General features: G+C 41.5%; 1 protein-coding gene across 1 annotated transcript in view; it reads left to right on the forward strand.

Moving 5' to 3' along the window:
• The window catches only part of PREX2 (phosphatidylinositol-3,4,5-trisphosphate dependent Rac exchange factor 2), a 422,278-nt gene that overhangs the window by 85,572 nt on the left and 315,229 nt on the right, over positions 1 to 21,477 (forward strand). Inside the window, exon 3 of the mRNA XM_073631775.1 lies at positions 13,515 to 13,637. Coding sequence (XP_073487876.1) covers positions 13,515 to 13,637 — 123 coding nt within the window. The remainder of the gene's footprint in view (positions 1 to 13,514; positions 13,638 to 21,477) is intronic.

The raw sequence follows: 21,477 nt of genomic DNA on the forward strand, positions 1-21,477 counted from the left end.
ATGTCTAAACCGCTGGCAACAAAAGTGAGTACACCCCTAAGTGAAAATGTCCAAACTGGGCCCAATTAGCCATTTCCCTCCCTGATGTCATGTGACTCGTTAGTGTTACAAGGTCTCAGATGTGAATGGGTAGCAGGTATGTTAAATTTGGTGTTTTCGCTCTCACTCTCTCATACTGGTCACTGGAAGTTCAACATGGCACCTCATGGCAAAGAACTCTCTCAGGATCTGAAAAAAGGAATTGTTGTTCTACATAAAGATGACCTAGGCTATATGAAGATTGCCAAGACCCTGAAACTGAGCTGCAGCACGGTGGCCAAGACCATACAGCAGTTTAACAGGACGGGTTCCACTCAGAACAGGCCTCGCCATGGTCGACCAAAGAAGTTGAGTGCACATGCTCAGTGTCATATCCAGAGGTTGTCTTTGGGAAATAGATGTATGAGTGCTGCCAGCATTGCTGCGGAGGTTGAAGGGGTAGGGGGTCAGCCTATCAGTGCTCAAACCATACGCTGCACACTGCATCAAATTGGTCTGTATGGCTGTCTTCCCAGAAGGAAGCCTCTTCTAAAGATGATGCACAAGAAAGCCAGCAAACAGTTTGCTGAAGACAAGCAGACTAAGGACCTGGAACCATGTCCTGTGGTCTGATGAGACCAAGATAAACTTATTTGGTTCAGATGGTGTCAAGCATGTGTGGCGGCATCCACGTGAGGAGTACAAATACAAGTTTGTCTTGTCTACAGTCAAGCATGGTGGTAAGAGTGTCATGATCTGGGGCTGCATGGGTGTTGCCGACACTGGGGAGCTATAGTTCATTGAGGGAACCATGACTGCCAACATGTACTGTGACATACCCAAGAAAAGCAATGATTCCCTCCCTTCGGAGACTGGGCCACAGGACAGTATTCCAACATAAGGACCCCAAACACACCTCCAAGACAACCACTGCCTTGCTAAAAAAGCAAGGCAGAAGGTAAAGGTGATGGACTGGTCAAGCATGTCTCCAAACTAAATCCTATTGAGCATCTGTGGGACATCCTCAAATGGAAGGTGGAGGAGCGCAAAGTCTCTAACATTCACCAGCTCCGTGATGTCGTCATGGAGGAGTGGAAGAGGACTCCAGCTCTGGTGAACTCCATGCCCAAGAGGGTTAAGGCAGTGCTGGAAAATAATGGTGGCCACACAAAATCTTGACACTTTGGGCCCAGTTTGGCAATTTCATTTAGGGGTGTACTCACTTTTGTTGCCTGCGGTTTAGACATTAATTGCTGTGTGTTGAGTTATTTTGAGGGGACAGCAAATTTAAACTGTTATACAAGCTGTACACTCACTACTTTACATTGTAGCAAAGCATCATTTCTTCAGTGTTGTCACATGAAAAGATATAATAAAATATTTACAAAAATGTGAGGGATGTACTCACTTTTGTGAGATACTGTATATAACCCTTAAGCCTCATACACACGGTCTGATTGTTGGACGACCGAGCATCTGATTTTTGTCAAAAGGGCGTGTGCCAGGATCTTGTCTAGCATACTAACTTTACGCAAATTGTCATTCAACAACACAAACGTAGTGACGTACTATGAGAGTATAAGGAGGAAGTTCATTTCTCAAACGCTACCCTTTGGGCCCCTTCTTCTAATTTCATGTTAGTATAAGTTTGGTGAGCATTGATTCGCGATTTTTAGAATGTACAAAACAAATACCTTTTAAAATACGTTTGGCATAACTACATGCAAACCAGCTTCATTATTATCCCATTAAGGAAGATGCAAATTTTGACATTTCATCAATTGCCGCATCACGAATGTTAATTTTAGATTACGAACAGTAGTTGCACTTTCGACTTTTGTGTCACGCATTTGTGTACTGACCATCTGAAAATCAGATGTGGAGCCGTCGTTCGCCAAAAATTTACCAGCCTGTCATCCAACATTTGTTGTCTGAAAATTGGAAAACAATTGTCTAAAGGAGCGTACTAACGGTAAGACTTTCGGACAACAGCTTGTCAAACGACAATCCCCTTCTGATTTTCATACTGTGTGTACGAGGCTTTAGTGCTCATGTACACTACAGCTTCTGAACTTGAGTTCAGGAGCTTTTGGCATTTTTTGCCAAAGTTCCTAAACTCATCTCCATTAAAGCCTATGTATCCATGTACACATAGGCTTTTACAAGAGTTTAGAAGCTGCTGGGTTAGGGGAGATTCAACCTCCCTCAACCTCCCTCTCCTGCCTCTCCTGAATGCGAAAGAATCGCGTTCAGGATAGGACCATTTTGGCTGATTGTGATTTTTTCTCAATTTTGCCGCTTTTTGCGTTTTCCTATGGCTGGCAGTCAACTTAGGCTGTGTGTACATGAAGCCTTAGATAGATTTACATAATTTTGGTGCTGCTGTTGGTTCCGGTAAGCTGATTAAACTATGCAAGAAAAATCATAGCTACATTTCAGCTTTTAAGGGTCTATACGTGATGGCTTAAAACAATGGCAGAAAAAAAAACACTAATTTTGATAGTTTGGGAGCATTTACAAGCAGATAGAAATGGGCGGAAGAACTCTGGACAGCCGCACTCCGATAGAAATTTCTTATGCCTTTAATTGTAGATCAGGACCATAAAGTACACAAGACACCACAGCAGAGTGGTACAAAAGAACAGCTGACGCATTTCACACTTATACTAAGTGCTTACTCATAGCATTTACAAGCACTTAGCGTTTTTTTTCTTCCAGAAAACCGCTCTCAAAAGCGCAAATAGAAGGTTTTTTCTGCCTCTAAACGCTGAGCTTAAAATACGCCTCTAAACAACCTAATGTGCATCTTAAAATAAAGTTCTAGCAAAGTGTTCACATTTTTCACATTTCTCTACTCCATGAAATCCATGAAGTGCTTTAATGAAAAGTGTATCCATGAAAAAGGCCTTTTTTGAACAATGGCATCTAATGAATTAGTGAGATGTGTTATGATGAATGCTGCCTCCGCTCTTTAGTGTGAATACACTTAGACATTGGGTGTACAATATGGCTCAATAATAAAAACTGTCATAGTCTGTTGGAGCCTTTATTTTATGTGTAGTCAACCATAAAGATGAATTATTTAAGATGGTTATTGAAAAGACTTTTTGAAAATCTGCATGTATTAACACCAACAGGAGCAGATGCGTTAAGCCAAGGTAAAAGCCAAGACAACGAGACCTAAATAGCTCAAACCTTCACTACAAAAGAACGTTGGTTGGACTATTATAATCAGTGTTGTGAATATTCTAAATAGATGCAAATGAGCAAAAGCTTATAGCATTCAGTCCAATATTCCCTTTCATTCAATAAATTTGCATTGATTAAAAATGATTATTCATTGAGCACCATGGGTGCTTGTGGTATTCTGCCCTTTGTTAAACCACCAGTTATCAAATAATTTATTTTTTTAGCTACATTTTGTTAATTATTACAACTCTTAATGCTCACATTGTAGTTTATCAAGGGTTTAGTTTATTCAAAATTGATATTTATATTGTAGGTCTGGTGTGCAGGGTTTGGGGTCTGGTTTTGCAAGGGCTGATTGTGTCTGCTTGTGCAGTGGCTATACCATTGTTTGCCAGTGTGAAATTATTGCTCCCTGTATATTTTTCCATTATTATCTACATTGTATTAAGATTTATTAGGCAATGCTTAGGCTGGGTACACACGGTCCGAATATTGGCCAGCATCAACCAGTTCAATAGAAACTGGCAAACATTCGGTTACTGTATACAGCAGCCTGTCCAACAAAATTCAGTCTAACGACTGACTCCACCTTTTGTTGAAGGGAAATGGCTGCCAGTGCTGATCAGTGTGTCCAGGAGGGGGGGCAGTCCCCCGTCACAACACAAAGACACAGCAGGGAAGATCACTACACTAACATTGGTTTTGCTAGTACGGCAATCTTCAGCCCGCTGGGTGTGTACCAAGCTTGAAATTCCAGGCTGCACCTTACTAATTTTAGAAAATGCTCCCTCCCGCTTTCCTAACACCCATGCTGATATAACCTGTGTAAGAAAGATGTAAATACTTACCTATTTTCAGGCTGCCCAGTCACGTGAAATCTCTTGTGTCATCTAACGGTGGCTGCAGGAGAGAGGAGAGAGCACTTGACAATGGCTGGAATTCCTGGGAGCGGTGACGTCACTTATAGGTTCCTATGGCCCTTCTGTTGTTAGTGCCTCCTCCTCTTCCCTGCAGCCTCTGCTGGCTGACACAGGGGAGCCACATTACTTAACTGGAATGGCCTGAAAATAGGTAAGTATATACATCTTTTTTATAGAGCTTATTCAGCAAATGTGTTAGGAGGGGGAAGGGAGCATTTTAAAGATTAGTTGGATGCATCCTGGATTTGTTTTGCAAACAAAAGTTAAATACGGGGTGCTTCAATGACACAGTTCTCCTAGAGCACTATGAGTTACCTAAAGAGTGGGCATAGTCGAAAATAATTTTCAGACTCCTTCTCTCCAATAGAAACTTTGTACCGAGCCTAATACACATTTATAGAGAAATGTACGGGAAGGGAATAAATAGCTCAGTTCACTCAATCAGTTGTGTTTGTAAATTTCAGCTTGCACTATTAAGCTCTGTAAGCAATGGGCTCTTTTGAGCAAAGAAGAGAAGCCAAGGATAGCATGGAAAACATATCTCAGAAAAAAGCAATCCAGAGCTCTACTTATTACCGTATATGCGGTTTCCGAGTGCATCCGAGTGGTTTCCGAGTATTTCCGAGTCTCTCCGGCGCCCCCCCCCCCCCCCCCACCTCTGGCCACATGTGGTATTGCATACAATAGAAGTCAATGTGGAACAATTAGTTTTAGTTTCCATTGACTTCTGTGGGAAAACTTGCTTTGATATGCAAGTGCTTTGGATTACAAGCATTCTCCTGGAATGGATTATGCTTGTAATCCAAGGTTTCACTGTATATATTAATATACCACCTAAAGTGTATTAGAAACAGTACACCACAGAATGCACTGTAGATATAGGCTACACTGGAGGCAGAGTAAATATATATATATCTAATATATTATATCTTTTGATGTGACAACATTGAAGAAATGACACTTTGCTACAATGTAAAGTAGTGAGTGTACAGCTTGTATAACAGTGTAAATTTGCTGTCCCCTCAAAAGAACTCAACACACAGCCATTCATGTCTAAACCTCTGGCAACAAAAGTGAGTACACCCCTAAGTGAAAATGTCCAAATTGGGCCCAAAGTGTCAATATTTTGTATAGCCACACAGATGCTCAATAGGGTTTAGGTCTGGAGACATGCTTGGCCAGTCCATCACCTTTACCCTCAGCTTATTTAGCAAGGCAGTGGTCGTCTTGGAGGTGTGTTTGGGGTTGTTATCATGTTGAAATATTGCCCTGCAGCTCAGTCCCCGAGGGGAGGGGATCATGCTCTGCTTCAGTATGTCACAGTACATGTTGGCATTCATGATTCCCTCAATGAACTGTAGCTCCCCAATCCCGGCAGCACTCATGCAGCGCCAGACCATGACACTCCCACCACCGTGCTTGAATGTAGGCAAGACACACTTGTCTTTGTACTCCTAACCTGGATGCTGCCACACACGTTTGACACCATCTGAACCAAACGAGTTTATCTCGGTCTCATCAGACCACAGGACATGGTTCCAGTAATCCATGTCCTTAGTCTTCTTGTCTTCAGCAAACTGCGGGCTTTCTTGTGCATCATCTTTAGAAGAGGCTTCCTTCTGGGATGACAGCCATGCAGACCAATTTGATGCAGTGTGCGGTATATGGTCTGAGCACTGACAGGCTGACCACCCACCCCTTCAACCTCTGCAGCAATTCTGGCAGGACTCATACGTCTTTTTCCCAAAGACAACCTCTAGGACGCTGAGCACGTGCACTCAACCTCTTTGGTCGACCATGACGAGGCCTGTTCTGAGTGGAACCTGTTCTGTTAAACCGCTGTATGGTCTTGACCACTGTGCTGCAGCTCAATTTCAGGGTCTTGGCAATCTTCTTATAGCCTAGGCCATCTTTATGTAGAGCAACAATTCTTTTTTTCAGATCCTCAGAGAGTTCTTTGCCATGAGGTGCCATGTTGAACTTCCAGTGATGAGTATAAGAGAGTGGGAGCGATAACACCAAATTTAACACACCTGCTCCCTATTCACACCTGAAAACTAACGAGTCACATGACACCGGGGAGGGAAAATGGCTAATTGGGCCCAATTTGGACATTTTCACTTAGTGGTGTACTCACTTTTGTTGCCAGAGGTTTAGACATTAATGACTGTGTGTTGAGTTATTTTGAGGGGACAGCAAATTTATACTGTTATACAAGCTGTACACTCACTACTTTACATTGTAGCAAAGTGTCATTTCTTCAGTGTTGTCACATGAAAAGATTTAATTAAATATTTACAAAAATGTGAGGGGTATACTTACTTTTGTGAGATACTGTATATATTAATACACCGCCTGAAGTGTATTAGAAGCAGTACACCACAGAATGCATTGTAGATATAGGCTACACTGGATATATATATATATATATATATATATATATATATATATATATATATATATATATATATACTAGACTGACTGTGTATATATATATATATATATATATATATATATATATCAAATACACTACCACTAACTGAATAAACTGCCTGCTTAATCTAACTCAAGCTGTCTCTCTGTCCACGCCAAAACACTACACACGGCCACCGTGTATGCAGCCTTATATATTATGGGGCTTGGACTTAGTCCCCCTGAGCCATGATTGGCCAAAGGCATCCTGCCTTTGGCCAATTATGGCTCTCTCAGCAGAGCGCACTGTGATTGGCTAAAGCATGCAGGTCAGGTGCATGCTTTGGCCAATCATCATACAGCAATGCACTGCGATCTCGCAGTGCATTATGGGGCGTTCCGCGGAGCTCGATTTTCTCACGAACGCCCCATATGTTCGGTTCATTTTAGAACAAACGAACACCCGATGTTCAACTCAAACTACTGGCTCGTCCCTAATACACTTACATTATCTTCAAGACAGAGCAACCCAAAGGAGCCCATGTCTATTCTCTTACCTACTGGCTCTTCTGAAGATACCAAAATTGTCAGATAACTGGTTCAGGTTTGGTCGTGTCTGTTAAAACTGTGGTGAGGTCTGGAGGAAGTCAAAGTCCTTAAAGGATAAGTTCACCTTTTGCAACATGTGACATGTTACACCCATATTCAGGGTGTAACATGTAACATTTTACAAATCCACCAGCCCCTGCACCACCCCAATATCACAGACGGCTCTCTGTCAGAATCTGTAAAGAACATGGTTGTGTGGGGCTTCACCCGCCCAGCCGCGTCACTCATTCACAGAGTTCTGTGAATCGAAAACTACAAGGTCTGGCAGTGTTTGTGGCCTTTAGGCTTGTAGTTCTCAATGAAGTACCAGGGCGCTGTTGACAGCAGTGGTAGTTCATTGATGCTTCCTGTTAATGTGTAACTGCTTGGCTGCATGTACGGCCAAACAGCTCACACATAGCTCCTGGAAGAGCCCTGCATAGCACCCACATTCTGCTGATCATGGGTGCAATGCTTTCCAGGCTCCCAATAGAAAAAAAATTAAATGCACATTTTTTTTTTACCTGCAAAAACATGTGCATTTATTATTTTATCCTTTAATAGAGAAAGGCAGAGATCTGCATTATTTCCCACCTGCAGAAAATCACCTGCTTCTCGGCCTTTGCTACAATCCATCTCACGTTATGCTTACCTGCTAGAATACATGAGAGGCAGCAGCTAGACTGCTGTTGGACACTGAAGAAGGTCTAAAGAGGAAAACCAGGTTCAAAACTACCACCAAGGCTGTGGCATACAATTGCTTGTTGTGGAACCCAGTGTACTTTGCCAGGCTTGGCCAATCCATAACTCACAGATGTGATATATCACACTCTACTATATTCATTGTTTATGAAATAGAGATGTTGTAAGGAAATCAGCCTCCACAGTTGTCCATCCCAATAAAAATTTGAAATGTGAAGTTTCCACATAATGGGAAGAAAATGTTTTTTTACTTGGTATTCACCGCAGTGCTCTCTGCTCTCACATAATGCATTGTGCAAACATTCTTCAACTTAGTTTGGAATATTTTTGTGCTCCTGGAGTATTAATCTTTTTATCTAAGAGTGATGCGGCCTCTACAGTGCTGGGTACCAGCCATAGACACATTACAATTTCCTGCTCTAATCAAAGCTCCCAGGAGAAAAATAGAGATGCTGGGGTGATTTCTCAGACGCATTCTGATATAAAGAATGTAAATATATGAAAAAGAATGCAGCACCGCGTGTGTCCACTATTAACGGGAAACTCATTCAAGAAACCGCAAAAGGAATTTAAATTGTATTTTCATTGCAGGAGAAAAAGAAAATGCAATCCATTAAAAGCCAAATACAAATCAGCCTAAAAGGAGAACTGAGAAATTGATAGCACAGCATACATTTAGTTCCCAGGAGCTTAGTGCAGACAAGTACATGTGACAACAAATGTGGTGACATTGAAGCTTTATAGATACCAACTGACCCTCATTTCAGGGATATTTCAGGTTGTTTAAGATTTGTTCCTGGAATTGCCGTCCCTGGAAACGACAATCGCCAATGTACAATAAAATCATAAAATATATTTTCCTATATGTTACTTTTAGTAATTACCATATAATAAAGCTGAACTCCAGGAAGTTTAAAAAAAACAAACAGCAAATTTAGCTCTGTATTCATTAATAAATCTCTGGATGTATTTTCAACATGACTAACTACCTACATTTTCTTGATATCACCCTCTGCAGCACTTAAAGGAGAATTACAGCCAAAGCCTAACAAGTTTTAAGCCCCGTACACATGATTGGACTTTCCAACGGGAAATGTTCGATGACAGGCTGTTGCCGGTAAATCCGACCGTGTGTATGCTCCATTGGACAATTGTTGTCGGATTTTCTGCAGACAAATGTTGGCTAGCATGTTTTCAAATTTTCCACGAACAAATGTGTGTTATCGGATTTTCCGAGCGTGTGTACACAAGTCCGTTGGACAAAAGTCCAAAGTACAAGCATGCATGCAAGGACGAGCCAGAAGCGGTCGGTCTTGTAAACTAGCGTTCGTAATGGAGAATTAACATTGGTGACGTGGCAAATTATGAAATCTCGAAATGCAGCCACAATTCTCTTCTTCTTTAATGGGATAATAATGAAGCTGCTTTGCTGGTGATACAGATGAAGTTATTGCAAACAAATTTTCAAAGGCTTTTTTTTTTCTAGTGATATCAAGAATAATATTATTATGCTTTTTTTTTTGTTTTTTTGGGCAAGTTACTACAGCACCATTATCCTGTAGTTTTTAAGATCAAAGATACAACTATGTTGGTGTCCCTTGTCAATTTTTTACATTGTATTTAAATGTAACTGCCTACTCCCAAACTGTCATTTGAAGTAAAACACATAGCCAAGTATTATTCTACACAATTTTTTATTATTGTTAATTTTTTTTATTGTGCATTAAAAAAAGAAAACAAATACAATTAGACATGCTATCTGCCAATAGAATTTAACCAAAAAGTGCATTCTATGCATCCAAAAATATAGAAAATGTACCAAATCAAATCATTATTCAACCAAAAAAATAATGTCAAAGCAATAACTCCAAGGCCAATAATAAATAACACGTTATCGCCTCTGATTCTGGAACATGTCTGGTTGACGAACAACCGTTCAGAAACGAACTGAAAAATGCGAAATGAAAAGTGCGAAATGAAAAACGCGAATCAACACTCACCAAACTTCTACTAACATGAAATTAGCAGAAGGAGCCCAAAGGGTGGCGCTAAAGAGCTGAAAAACCACGTAGTACATCACTACCTTCGTAATTGTTGGCCAACAATTGTGTGGCCGTGTGTATGCAAGACAAGTTTGGACAAAATTCCACGGTTTTGTTGGCGAACAATCCGATCGTGTGTACAAGACTTAAAAGATTCTCCCTCCCCCCTCCTAACACCTATACTAACTAATCTGTGCAAAAAAAATGCATACACTTACCTATTTTCAGTGCATTCTGGTCACATGATCCGGCTCTCCTATGTCATCCAGTGGTGGCTGCAGGGGAGAGGAGGGACCGCTAACAATGACTGCACCATGGAAGCCTAGGGATGATGTCACCACTCCCGGATTTCCCAGCCGTTGTCTGGCATTCTCTCCTTTTCCCTGCAGCTGCCGCTGGTTGACACAGGGGATCACATGACCGGATCGGAGTGGGCTGAAAATAGACAAGAACGTAAATACAACTTCTTTACACAGCTTAGTTAATATAGGTGTTAAGAGGGGGGAGGGAGTATTTTTAAGACTAGTTAGGCTTTAGCTAGAACTCTACTTTAAGCTGTTCATACCTAGTCGTTTTTGTACAAACATTCATACGAAGATTCACAGTACATACGATAACCTGATGAATGCTGTTTGAAAGTACCTCAAAATTTTGTCTGCTTTTAACATTCGACTTTGGAATGAATAGACTTTCCCAAACAAATACCTTATATACTGTTAGAAATTTGTTCATTCAACAACTTTTCATCCATTCAACTTTCCAATACAGACGTCAGTTTGACCTCACTAACAGCTAGAAAATGTAAACATTTCGAACAAAATTCTACTAGTGTATGGACAGCTTAAGTACTTACATTTTCTTGATCAGCCTCTCCTGCACAGTAGAACTTAGATTCAGAGAAGGAGAAACAGCTCTTAGGACCAATCAACAAATGTAAAAAAAGAGGAATGATCTTATCAGTCTTCTGCTGCTCATTTTTTGTCTAGTCACAGGCTGTGGGGAGGGGTGGGGGCATGCTTTATTGCATAACCACTTTAAGAAAAGTTGGGTCACCAACCTGGTCGGACTAGATGGAAAGAAAAATCAATGCTAAATTTCTGTAGCCCTTTATTTTTTTTATTATTTGTTATGTTTCTGAAGAAGGAGTATCGTCAATGTAGAAAACCTATACTCTAATAAATACAGGACATGTACCAGGGGTAGGCAACCTTTTGAGCACAATGTGCTGAAAAATATTTTCACAGAAATTGAGAGTACCGATTTTATAACAAAAAAATGTGAACTTCACACTCTCAATCACGAAAAGTATTTTTTATAAAGTAAATGCTGTAAACTACTTTAGTAGTGAGAAATTAACATCCTGCGCTCACGGCTCAGATCAGCCCCAATTCCTGCAACTCCACACTTCAGATCAGCCCCACTTCATGCAACTTCACATCTCAGATCACTGTCCCCCTTGCAAATCTGTCCCACCACTGTAACCCTCTGCACATCTGCCCCACCACTGTAACCCTCTGCACATCTGCCCCACCACTGTAACCCCCTGCACATCTGCCCCACCACTGTACCACCCTGCACATCTGCCCCACCACTATAACCCCCTTCTCATGTGGCCCAACACTGAACCCCCCCCTGCTCATCTGTCCCACGCTGAACCCCCTTCTCATCTGCCCAAACACTGAACGTCCCTGCTCATCTGTCCCACCACTGTACCCCCCTGCTTTTCTGTTCCACCACAGAACACCCTTCTCATCCCTCCCACTACTGTACCTCCTGCACATCTGCCCCACCACTGTACCCCTCTTGCTCTTCTGTCTCACTACTGAATCACCTTCTCATCTGTCCTAATACTAAACCCATCTGCTCATCTGCCCCACCACTGTAACCCGCTTTCTCATCTGCCCCACCAATGTGTCTCACCTCTGTACCCCCTGCTCTTCTGCCCCACCTCTGTTCCCCTGCTCATCTGTCCCACCAATACACCTCCTTTCACATCTGCCCCACTGTTCTACCCCCCCTTCTTTCTGTCTCACCACTGAACCCCCTTCTCATCTGCCCCAACACTGAACCCCCCTGCTCATCTGTCCCACCACTGTAACCCCCTTCTTATCTGGCCCATCACTGTAACCCCCTTCTTATCTGGCCCATCACTGTAACCCCCTTCTTATCTGGCCCATCACTGTAACCCCCTTCTTATCTGGCCCATCACTGTACCCTCCTGCTCTTCTGTCCCACCTCTGAACCCCTTCTGCTCATCTGCTTCACTGCTATACCCTCTTCTCATCTATGACATGTGTGATATGCAGAGTGGTGAATGGAAGCAGAGATGAGACACATCTACCTGTCCTGGCACACTCATCCTGCTGATCCAACTCTCACATCCAGCCCACGTGCTTGTATGTGATGTCACATACAAGCATCTGAATTGAACGCGCAATGATGAGCTCAGTTCAGGGGTATTTTCTGAAAGTGGTGGGTCTGTGTGCAGGATCATAAGTTGGGCCCCCGCAGCTGAGAAAAAGTGGGATGCTCTGTGCCACAGGGAAAGTTGGGTGTGATTTTCATTGTGCTGAATACTGCCTCTGGCTTAAAGGGACACAGAGTGCCGTGGTTCAGTAGTAAGTGACACAAAGGTTCAGGAATAATTTCAACAAAGTTCCCAGAAACTCAACAGTAATTCCACAAACTATCACCTGATTGTGGTTTTCTCAATCACAGTGAAATCCCTTCTTTCTGAGATTGGTAGTGGCAACCAAGTGAGTCATCTTCCTCCAGGTGGTGGACGGGGCTAGCAGGACTGTGATTGGCTTTAGCAGTGGCCAATGACAGTCCTCCTCCTCCTGGAAACAGGGACCCCCCCCCCCCCAGCAGAACTGCACCCAATTTCTTCCCATCACAAAAGCTGACGATCGCAGCTACAGCAAAGTTAGAGAACCAAACAATGTTTCCCATCTTTTACAATGTGTGGGGACACAGTGCCTCCCCCTCAGTGCAGGTGCGGCATGGGGAATTTTTAAATAGGAATGCATTAGTGTCTCTCTGACACTTCCCTGCTCTGCTCTGCTGATGGGGGGGAGTCGAGTGATGGCAAAAGAGGCTTCGAGTGCTGCTTGCGGCACCAGTGCCGGGGGTTGCCTACCCCTGACATATACAATAAAACAATTCTATAGTGTTGCAATGTTTTTTATTTGAAGAAGATATGGATTTTAAAATATTTGCAACTTTATAGCTTTAGGGTATGGTGGTGTCATGGAGCTGGTATCTGAATAAAATACTGTCAGTTTTGTCTGCATACAGTACATCTAGTTCTTTTCATTCTCCAATAGTTGCTTTGTAATGGTGGTTTGAATCTGATAGGTCAGCATGATTCTGGATATTTTGGTAATTTGATCGCTGTATGTACAAAGATGAAACAATTACGCAGACCAATACGATGTAAATGTCAATTTTGAAATGTGTTAGCTGGAATGAACATACATTGTTACCCTAGAAATGTCGTTTTCTGATTTCCATTTCTGCATCTTTATTTTAACTGGTAGTTCGCTGCAGATGGAAGAACAAGAGATCGAATGAGTTATGTCTTCCATTATTTGTCAGTGTTTAAGTCTTTTATTTCAGCCATGTGCTTTTGTTATCTCTTTAGATGTTATTCTCCAACATTGAGGACATTCTTGTGGTACACAGAGACTTTCTGGCCCTCATTGAGGAATCCTTGTACCCTGAACCAAATGCACACCAAGAATTGGGAACCTGCTTTCTAAAATTTGTAAGTTCTGGCGAGTCTTATATCTTGCTCCTTTTTTCCTGTCTAGGGCTTGGTGGGGATATTGCCAATACCTATCTTTATAAGGAAAACCTACTTGAATTTTGCATGGTGACTAAAGCAGGCTATTAATCTTTTACCTTTATCATACATCTTCCTTTAGATGTTTAAACAACTACTGTATGCAATATAACAACCTGGTTGGGCATTGATTAAACTGGCTATTTAAATAGGTCTTTACAGTATAGTTTTAATAGATGTAAAAGAGACTGTACAGATATATTGTGCAAACAGGTTTTAGTGTGTATGGCTAGATTTAGATTTGGTCTGTTGAGTAACCATTTAGCAATAATTAGTGGAAGTGCAGTGGTGCCAACACTATTATTGTTGAAAATCAAATAGCATGTTCAGTACTGAAGAGATAAATGCCTAAAATACAGTTGACACGTGTTGTTTAATTCCTTAAATATTGCCATAAATAAAAAAAGTGCTGCTCCCTAACTCCCAGCCAAGGCCGCCAAGATCATATGATCTCTAACAACCAATCATTACCCTTTGTTTTCAAACAGATAAAATGCTGCTCCTTGTGCACAAATAATTACAAAATATACATAGAAACAATGTTTTTCATTCACATTTACAAGTTTACAATGATCTCTTTTACCCAAGTAGTTAAGAAATAACAATTCAAAAAGACTATAGTACGCTTTAATTTTTAAGGCTTTCATACCCTTTTCATACACTTTCATATGTGCAGATCAACAGGGTCTGCCTGTCAGTTTTTCAGGCGGTTCCAATTGGACCCTCCATTCTCCGCTGAACAAGCAGACTCCTAGCGGAGTCCACCCTCAGTGGAAGGGTTTTAACGCGCAACTAAACTGTATCTGAGCATCACAAACGGAAAATGCTACTTAATTCATTTTTAATAGTTAAAGCAAACTTGCCCATCCATCTATGTCTCTGTGCTTTATTTTGTTGAGAAAACACCTCCCCAAGGATTGCTAGCCATGACCATCTTGAGTAAAAGCAGATGATTCATGTAGCATTTACTTTCTGGAACCTATCTGCCCTTAGCTCAGGCATGCAAGTTTAAAACAAGAAAATGTAATATACCTTTCTATCTAGTTATTAATGCCAGCAGACTAAGGATTAAAAACAGTTCATGTTAATTGGGAAAGTATAGTTCAGGTTTAATTGTGTGAAATCTCATGTTACGCTCTGACAGAATTCTGCCCCTAGTGGCTAGAGTTAATATGAGTGAAGCCATTCATGCCATCATTTTTTACACATGGGAGTTTCTTGTACAGGAGTTAACAACACATTTAGCTACAGCTTAAATAATGTATTCATTCCTCACTGTAGATCAAAGCTTGTATGTACATTCCTGCTCCTGTACCCATGCTTTGTGCCTTTAAAAAAAATATTTTAATCTTTGCAGCAATTATTCTTGCCATAAAGACACAGCATCCCTTAATTTTTAGATGTTAATACATCTCTATGGTGGTGTGATATACTTCTAAACAATCAACTGCTCCATTTTGTGACTCTTAGTAGTGTCATTTGTGGCCTAATAAGTGGAGGGCTTTGTCTTTGTCATACATTTACCATAGCAAACATCAAGTTGGAGCAGCCCTCTAGCAAGACGACCTACAAGGCTATGCTTAAAGGAGTTGTACAGTCAGAAGGTTTTTTTATCTTAATGCATTAATGCATCTATGCATTAAGATAAAAGCCTTCTCTGTGCAGCAACCCCCCTCAGCCCCCCTAATACTTACCTGAGCCCCATCTCTGTCCAGCGATGCCCACGAGTGTCTCTCCCGTCCGGGACTCTCCCTCCTGTTTGGCTGAGACACAGCAGTGGCGCAGTTGGCTCCTGCTGCTGTCAATCAAAGTCAGCCAATCAGGAGAGAGAGGGGGCGTGCGGGGGAGTGCGGGGGCACAGCTCCGTGTCTGAATGGACACAGGGAACTGTGACTCAGCTCGGATGCCCCCATAGCAAGCTGCTTGCTGTGGGGGCAATGGACAGGAGGGAGGGGCCAGAAGCACAGAAGAGGGACCTGAGAAGAGGAGGATTGGGGCTGCTCTGTGCAAATCCACTGCAACAGGGCAGGTAAGTATAACATGCTTGTTATTTTTATTTAAATCACTTTAAAGTAGAGCTAAAGCCTATTTTTTTTAAACGTTTTTATATTTATATGTTTTATTGTATCCTTCAGCAAAGCAAATAAGTTAAAGTCACTACAAGGTTAAATTACAGATAAGAGAACATACATTTCTGAATTAGAACCAGTAAATATCCAGAAAAAATAGTGAAGAAAAAAGGGTATCACCTACATGAAAGTTAAGGTTCCACATAACATAGGGAGCTTTAATAAGTCGCTGATCACTGTGAAAATGGAGTGCCCTCAAAGAGGATCCAATAACCAACTCCCTAGATTTTTACACATAGGTATAGCTTCCAATAGAGAAAACGGGAACCAGAGGTGCATCTGCTGATAAATAGCCTATATTTTTTTTTAACAGGAACTCATCATTAATCGATTGCTTAGTCCAGTAAAGTACATTATTTGCTACTACACATTTTTTTTAAAGATTTACTATTTTCAGTTTTACCACTGCGTACTCTGCCTCTGCATTCCTGTGTGCTGCTTTCTAGAACTTCCTATCGATGAGCCGTTGTTCTGCCAAGAAAGTTTGAATAAGGACTCCCCTGTACTGTGCAGGCATAGCGCTTGCGCAGTACGAGCCGCCGAAAATGGCCAAAGCTGAACACCTGTGAGTCAGCTGTACACGGTGCCTGTAACAGGGCCCCTCGCGGGCTCGCTTCGCTCGCCGCGCTTTGGGTATGGCCTCGCTTCGCTCGACATATTTTTATTCTAACTTCCCCCATGTCCACTTGGATGGTGGGGCTTGAACCTGGACTCAGTGCGCAGGCGCCATGTAGAGCTGACGATCAGCTGTTCAACTTTGGAGACTTTTTGGCGGCTCCGTAGTCGTTAGTACCTTATTAGATTAATTGAGACAAAATGTCCCATTATACCTAGATTGCATGCATGCCCCTTCACTGATAACGTTTTGCCTGTGTAGACACCCTGTAGTCTGATGCCTGAGGGAAAGGAGTCAACTTAACATGGAAGAGCAGAACTAGTGCCAAGGGACTATGGGGTTAATAAAACTGGAGAGTACAAAATTTGGTACAGCTGTGCACGGTAGCCAATCAACTTCTAACTTCAGCTTGTTTAATTAAAGAGGAGTTCCACCCAGGGGGTCCAGTAAAAAAAATAAAAAAAATAAAAGTCAGCAGCTACAAATACTGCAGCTGCTGACTTTTAATTGGACACTTACCTGTCCCTGGGTCCAGCGATGCGGGGGATCGAAGCCCCGCTCGTCCCCCCCCTCCATTCAGTGGCGCCGGCATTGCAACTGTGGGCGCCGGGCTGTGGCTTCACAGCTTGGCACCCACTGTGCATGCGCGAGCAGCGCCGTGCGCCGTGATTGGCTGCTCAGTCACCTGGGACCTGTAATGGGTCCCAGATGATTGACAGGAGGGAGGGAGCAGAGTGGAGCCCTTCCTGTGCCGAGGGGGAAGTGATGTCACCAGCCCAGGCACTGGAAGGGGCAGACTACGAGGGACCCCCTAGCAACAGGCATTTAGAGGTAAGTTAAAAAAAAAAAATATCCAAATGTTTTTTTGTTTTTTGTTTTTTAGGATTTTTCATGTATTTATGTTTTTTTGGGTGGAACCCCACTTTAAGTTTTGACAAAAAAAAAAAAAGAAGCTGATTAGTTTCTATGCAGAGTTGCACCAAATTTTGCACTCTCCGGTTTTAGTAAATAAACCCCAATATGTTTTAGAAGGAGAACTTTAGAGCAAGAAAAAGCAGCATTATGTGTTGGTATTGCCATAAGCAGTGGATTTAGCAAAGAAAAGTGTAGGATTTTATATCACTTTAGACATGCTGGGGAGAGGGACAGGACTATGGTTAAAATCTTCTTTACACATTATGTAACTGAGCTGGAAGTGCAAACAAAAACTCATCAGCCACAACACTGGCAAATTCTTCTTTTAAAAGCATGTTTTCCATCCTTAAAAGTCCAGGGATGCTAGAACAATTTACAGGTACCACAGGCCTCCAGTATATATTTTATATGTATATACAGAAAATTGTATTAGAAAAGTAATTGCCTCGTGCTGAAGGATTTGAGAAGCAGCAGATTTGATTTGCAGTTTGTACTCACTAATTACTCATTCTGGAGAGATTTCCATGTTTCATGGATACAAGCTGTACATTTACAGGAACATGTACTTACTTTGTGGCTTTGGCAGTAGGAATCTGGCTCTGGCTTTCCACCTTCTGCCAAAATGCAGAAACCTTTCTGAAAGCTCAGCGTCATGGCAGGTGTGCAGAGATGAACAGAAAAGCTACATTGTGCAATCTCACCAAACATTATATTTAGAAATTCTTTACTGCAAAGTATTCATCTATTTATATAGTGCCTTGAAAAGGTAGTCATGCCCCTTGGAATTTTCCACATTTTGTCATGTTACAACCAAAAACATAAATGTACTTTATTGGGATTTTATGTGATAGACCAACACAAAGCAGCACATAATTGTGAAGTGGAAGGAAAATGATAAATGGTTTTCAATATTTTTTACAAATAAATATGTGAAAAGAGTGGCGTGCATTTGTATTCAGCCCTCTTTACTCTGATACCGCTAACTAATTCCTAGTGGAACCAATTGCCTTCAGAAGTCACCTGATTAGTAAAAACTGTGCACCTGTGTGTAATTTATTCTCAGTATAAATACAGCTGTTCTGTGAAGCCCTCAGAGGTTTCTTAGAGAACCTCAGTGAACAAACAGCATCATGGAGGCCAAGGAACACACCAGACAGGTCAGGAATAAAGTTGCGGAAAAGTTTAAAGCAGGGTTAGGTTATAAAAAAAAAATATCCCAAGCTTTGAACATCTCACGGAGCACTGTTCAATCCATCATCTGAAAATGGAAAGAGTATGGCACAACTGCAAGTCCACCTAAACTGACAGGCCGGGCAAGGAGAGCATTAATCAGAGAAGAAGCCAAGAGGCCCATGGTAACTCTGGAGGAACTGCAGAGATCCACAGCTCAGGTGGGAGAATCTGTCCACAGGACAACTATTAGTCATGCACTCCACAAATCTGGCCTTTATGGAAGAGTAGCAAGAAGAAAACCATTGTTGAAAAAGAAAGCCATAAGAAGTCCCATTTTCAGTTTGCGAGAAGCCATGTGAGGGACACAGCAAACATGTGGAAGAAGGTGCCCTGGTCAGATGAGACCAAAATTGAACTTTTTACCCTAAAAGCAAAAAGCTATGTGTGGCGGAAAACTAACACTGCACATCACCCGCAACACACCATCCCCACTGTGAAATATGGTGGTGGCAGCATCATGTTGTGGGGATGCTTTTCTTCAGCAGGGACAGGGAAACTGTTCAGAGTTGATGGGAAGATGGATGGAGCCAAATACAGGGTAATCTTAGAAGAAAACCTCTTAGAGTCTGCAAAAGACTTGAAACTGGGGTGGAGGTTCACCTTTCAGCAGGACAACAACCCTAAACATACAGCCAGAGCTACAATGGTATGGTTAAGATCAAAGCATATTCATGTGTTAGAATGGTTCAGTCAAAATCCAGACCTAAATCCAATTGAGAATCTGTGGCAAGACTTGAAAATTGCTGTTCACAGACGCTCTCCATCCAATCTGACAGAGCTTGAGCTATTTTGCAAAGAAGAATGGGCAAAAATGTCACTCTCTAGATGTACAAAGCTGGTAGAGATATACCCAAAAAGACTTGCAGCTGTAATTACAGTGAAAGGTAGTTCTACAAAGTATTGACTTGGGGGGGCTGAATACAAACTCATGCCACACTTTTTAGATATTTATTTGTAAAAAATGTTGAAAACCATTTTCAATTTTCCTTCCACTGTACAAATGTGTAGCTGTGTGTTGGTCTATCACATAAAATCCCAATAAAATACATTTATGTTTTTGGTTGTAACATGACAAAATGTGGAACATTTCAAGGGGTATGAATACTTTTTCAAGGCACTGTAAAGGGTGAAATATTATGCAATAATGCATTCTAAAGCTTATTGCAAGTTTATTACTTTTAAATAAAACCTTTTTAGGGAGATTTGTGATAGAAGTGAGACATATAGATACTGGGACGTTAAAGTGTTACTAAACCCAGGATCCTGCATTCACTATATCTGGTCTCCCACAGTACACAGAAAATGGAATTGCAATTATTTTAGTAAATATAAACTGCTAAATAACTTTTCTCAACAGCAGTATATAGCAGTCTTATGAGTTCTATCAGTGTCTGGCCAAGCACTGGTTTAAACTTGTAGGAGGAGCTTTCATTCTCTTCTGACTGTCCTATGAGACTGCATAACCCCTGACCCCTGATCCTCTGTCTGGACAGTGCTGATTGGCCCTGTGCTGATCCTAGGGCTCTGTACTATCAGCAGTTGGATTAGGGACAGCAGAAGAAGGGGAGGATCAGAGAAGATCTAACAGCCTTTTTACACTATGCAGAGGATTAACCCCTTAGGTTCCACAGTGAGTATAACAAGCATGCTTTACTGCATATACAGACTAATTTTACTGTTGTGGGTTTAGTAACACTTTAATTTATTATAGACTCTTCCCTTAGCAAAGTGAATGTGCCCCAAGCTTTGAAAATAAGGCACAGTTGAGTTTACTTCTATCAACCAATCATATGCTAACAAAAATCCTATTTTTTCTACTTGCACATGGTTGGGTATTAAACTTCAATGGAGGGCTTTTTGTTCTCTTTTGAACCTCCACTCTTTTGAAATGTAATGTGCATTATTATAACAAATATTTTACATATAAAAAAGAAGGGTTATAATAGATTGTAGTAATGTAGTAACTTTTATATTTGGGGGAAAAAAACATTGTGGTCAGTTGCTATCCCACATCCCAAGAGCTTTCACATGTTGCAGTGCATGGTGACACTTCTGGTACCCTTGCATTTACAGTAATATTAAATAAACCCAATAATTCCCTTAACATCATTCAAATGGCGAAATACCCCTTACGCTTTTAATCTCTCTCTCTCTCTCTCTCTCTCTCTCTCTCTCTCTCTCTATTCTATCAATGAAGTGTTCACATCCACCTATATACATGTTACGTTTAAAAATGTACAATAATCACATAAATGATAAGAGAGGGAATTTCCATTCATTAAACTTTTGTAACAGATTACTGTATTTATCAGCATATAACATGCACAGGCGTATAACACGCATATTCATTTTAAGAGGGAAGTTTCAGGAAAAAACTTAAATTTTAAATAAGGAACTTTGAAGCAAAATAAGGGTCAGTGCCCATCTGCAGCCTCACCATTGCCATCAATGCAGCCTGATTAGTGCCCACCTGCAGCCTCACAAGTGCCATCAATGCAGCCTTATTAGTCCACATCAGTACAGCCTCACCATTGCCATCAATGCAGCAGCCTCACCATTGCCATCAATGCAGCAGCCTCGCCATTGCCATAAATGCAGCAGCCTCGCCATTGCCATCTATTGACTTCCTATTACAGAGGCTGCCAAGTAAACAGGAGATTCTCACTGTATGTAATCTGACGGCACTCGTCCCCCCCCGCGTTGCCTCCGAGGCAGCTGAAATTGAAGTATTGGCGTATAACACGCACACGCTATTTGCACCCAATTTTCATGGTGAAAAAGTGAGTGTTATACACCAATAAATACAGTAATTCATATGTTTACCCTATCCAAAGATCGGCAATGCTGCTGTCTGAAGGTGTCTCTGTTG

Source organism: Aquarana catesbeiana, linkage group LG05, assembly GCF_042186555.1.
Source record: "Aquarana catesbeiana isolate 2022-GZ linkage group LG05, ASM4218655v1, whole genome shotgun sequence".
Classification (NCBI taxonomy): Eukaryota; Metazoa; Chordata; class Amphibia; order Anura; family Ranidae; genus Aquarana; species Aquarana catesbeiana.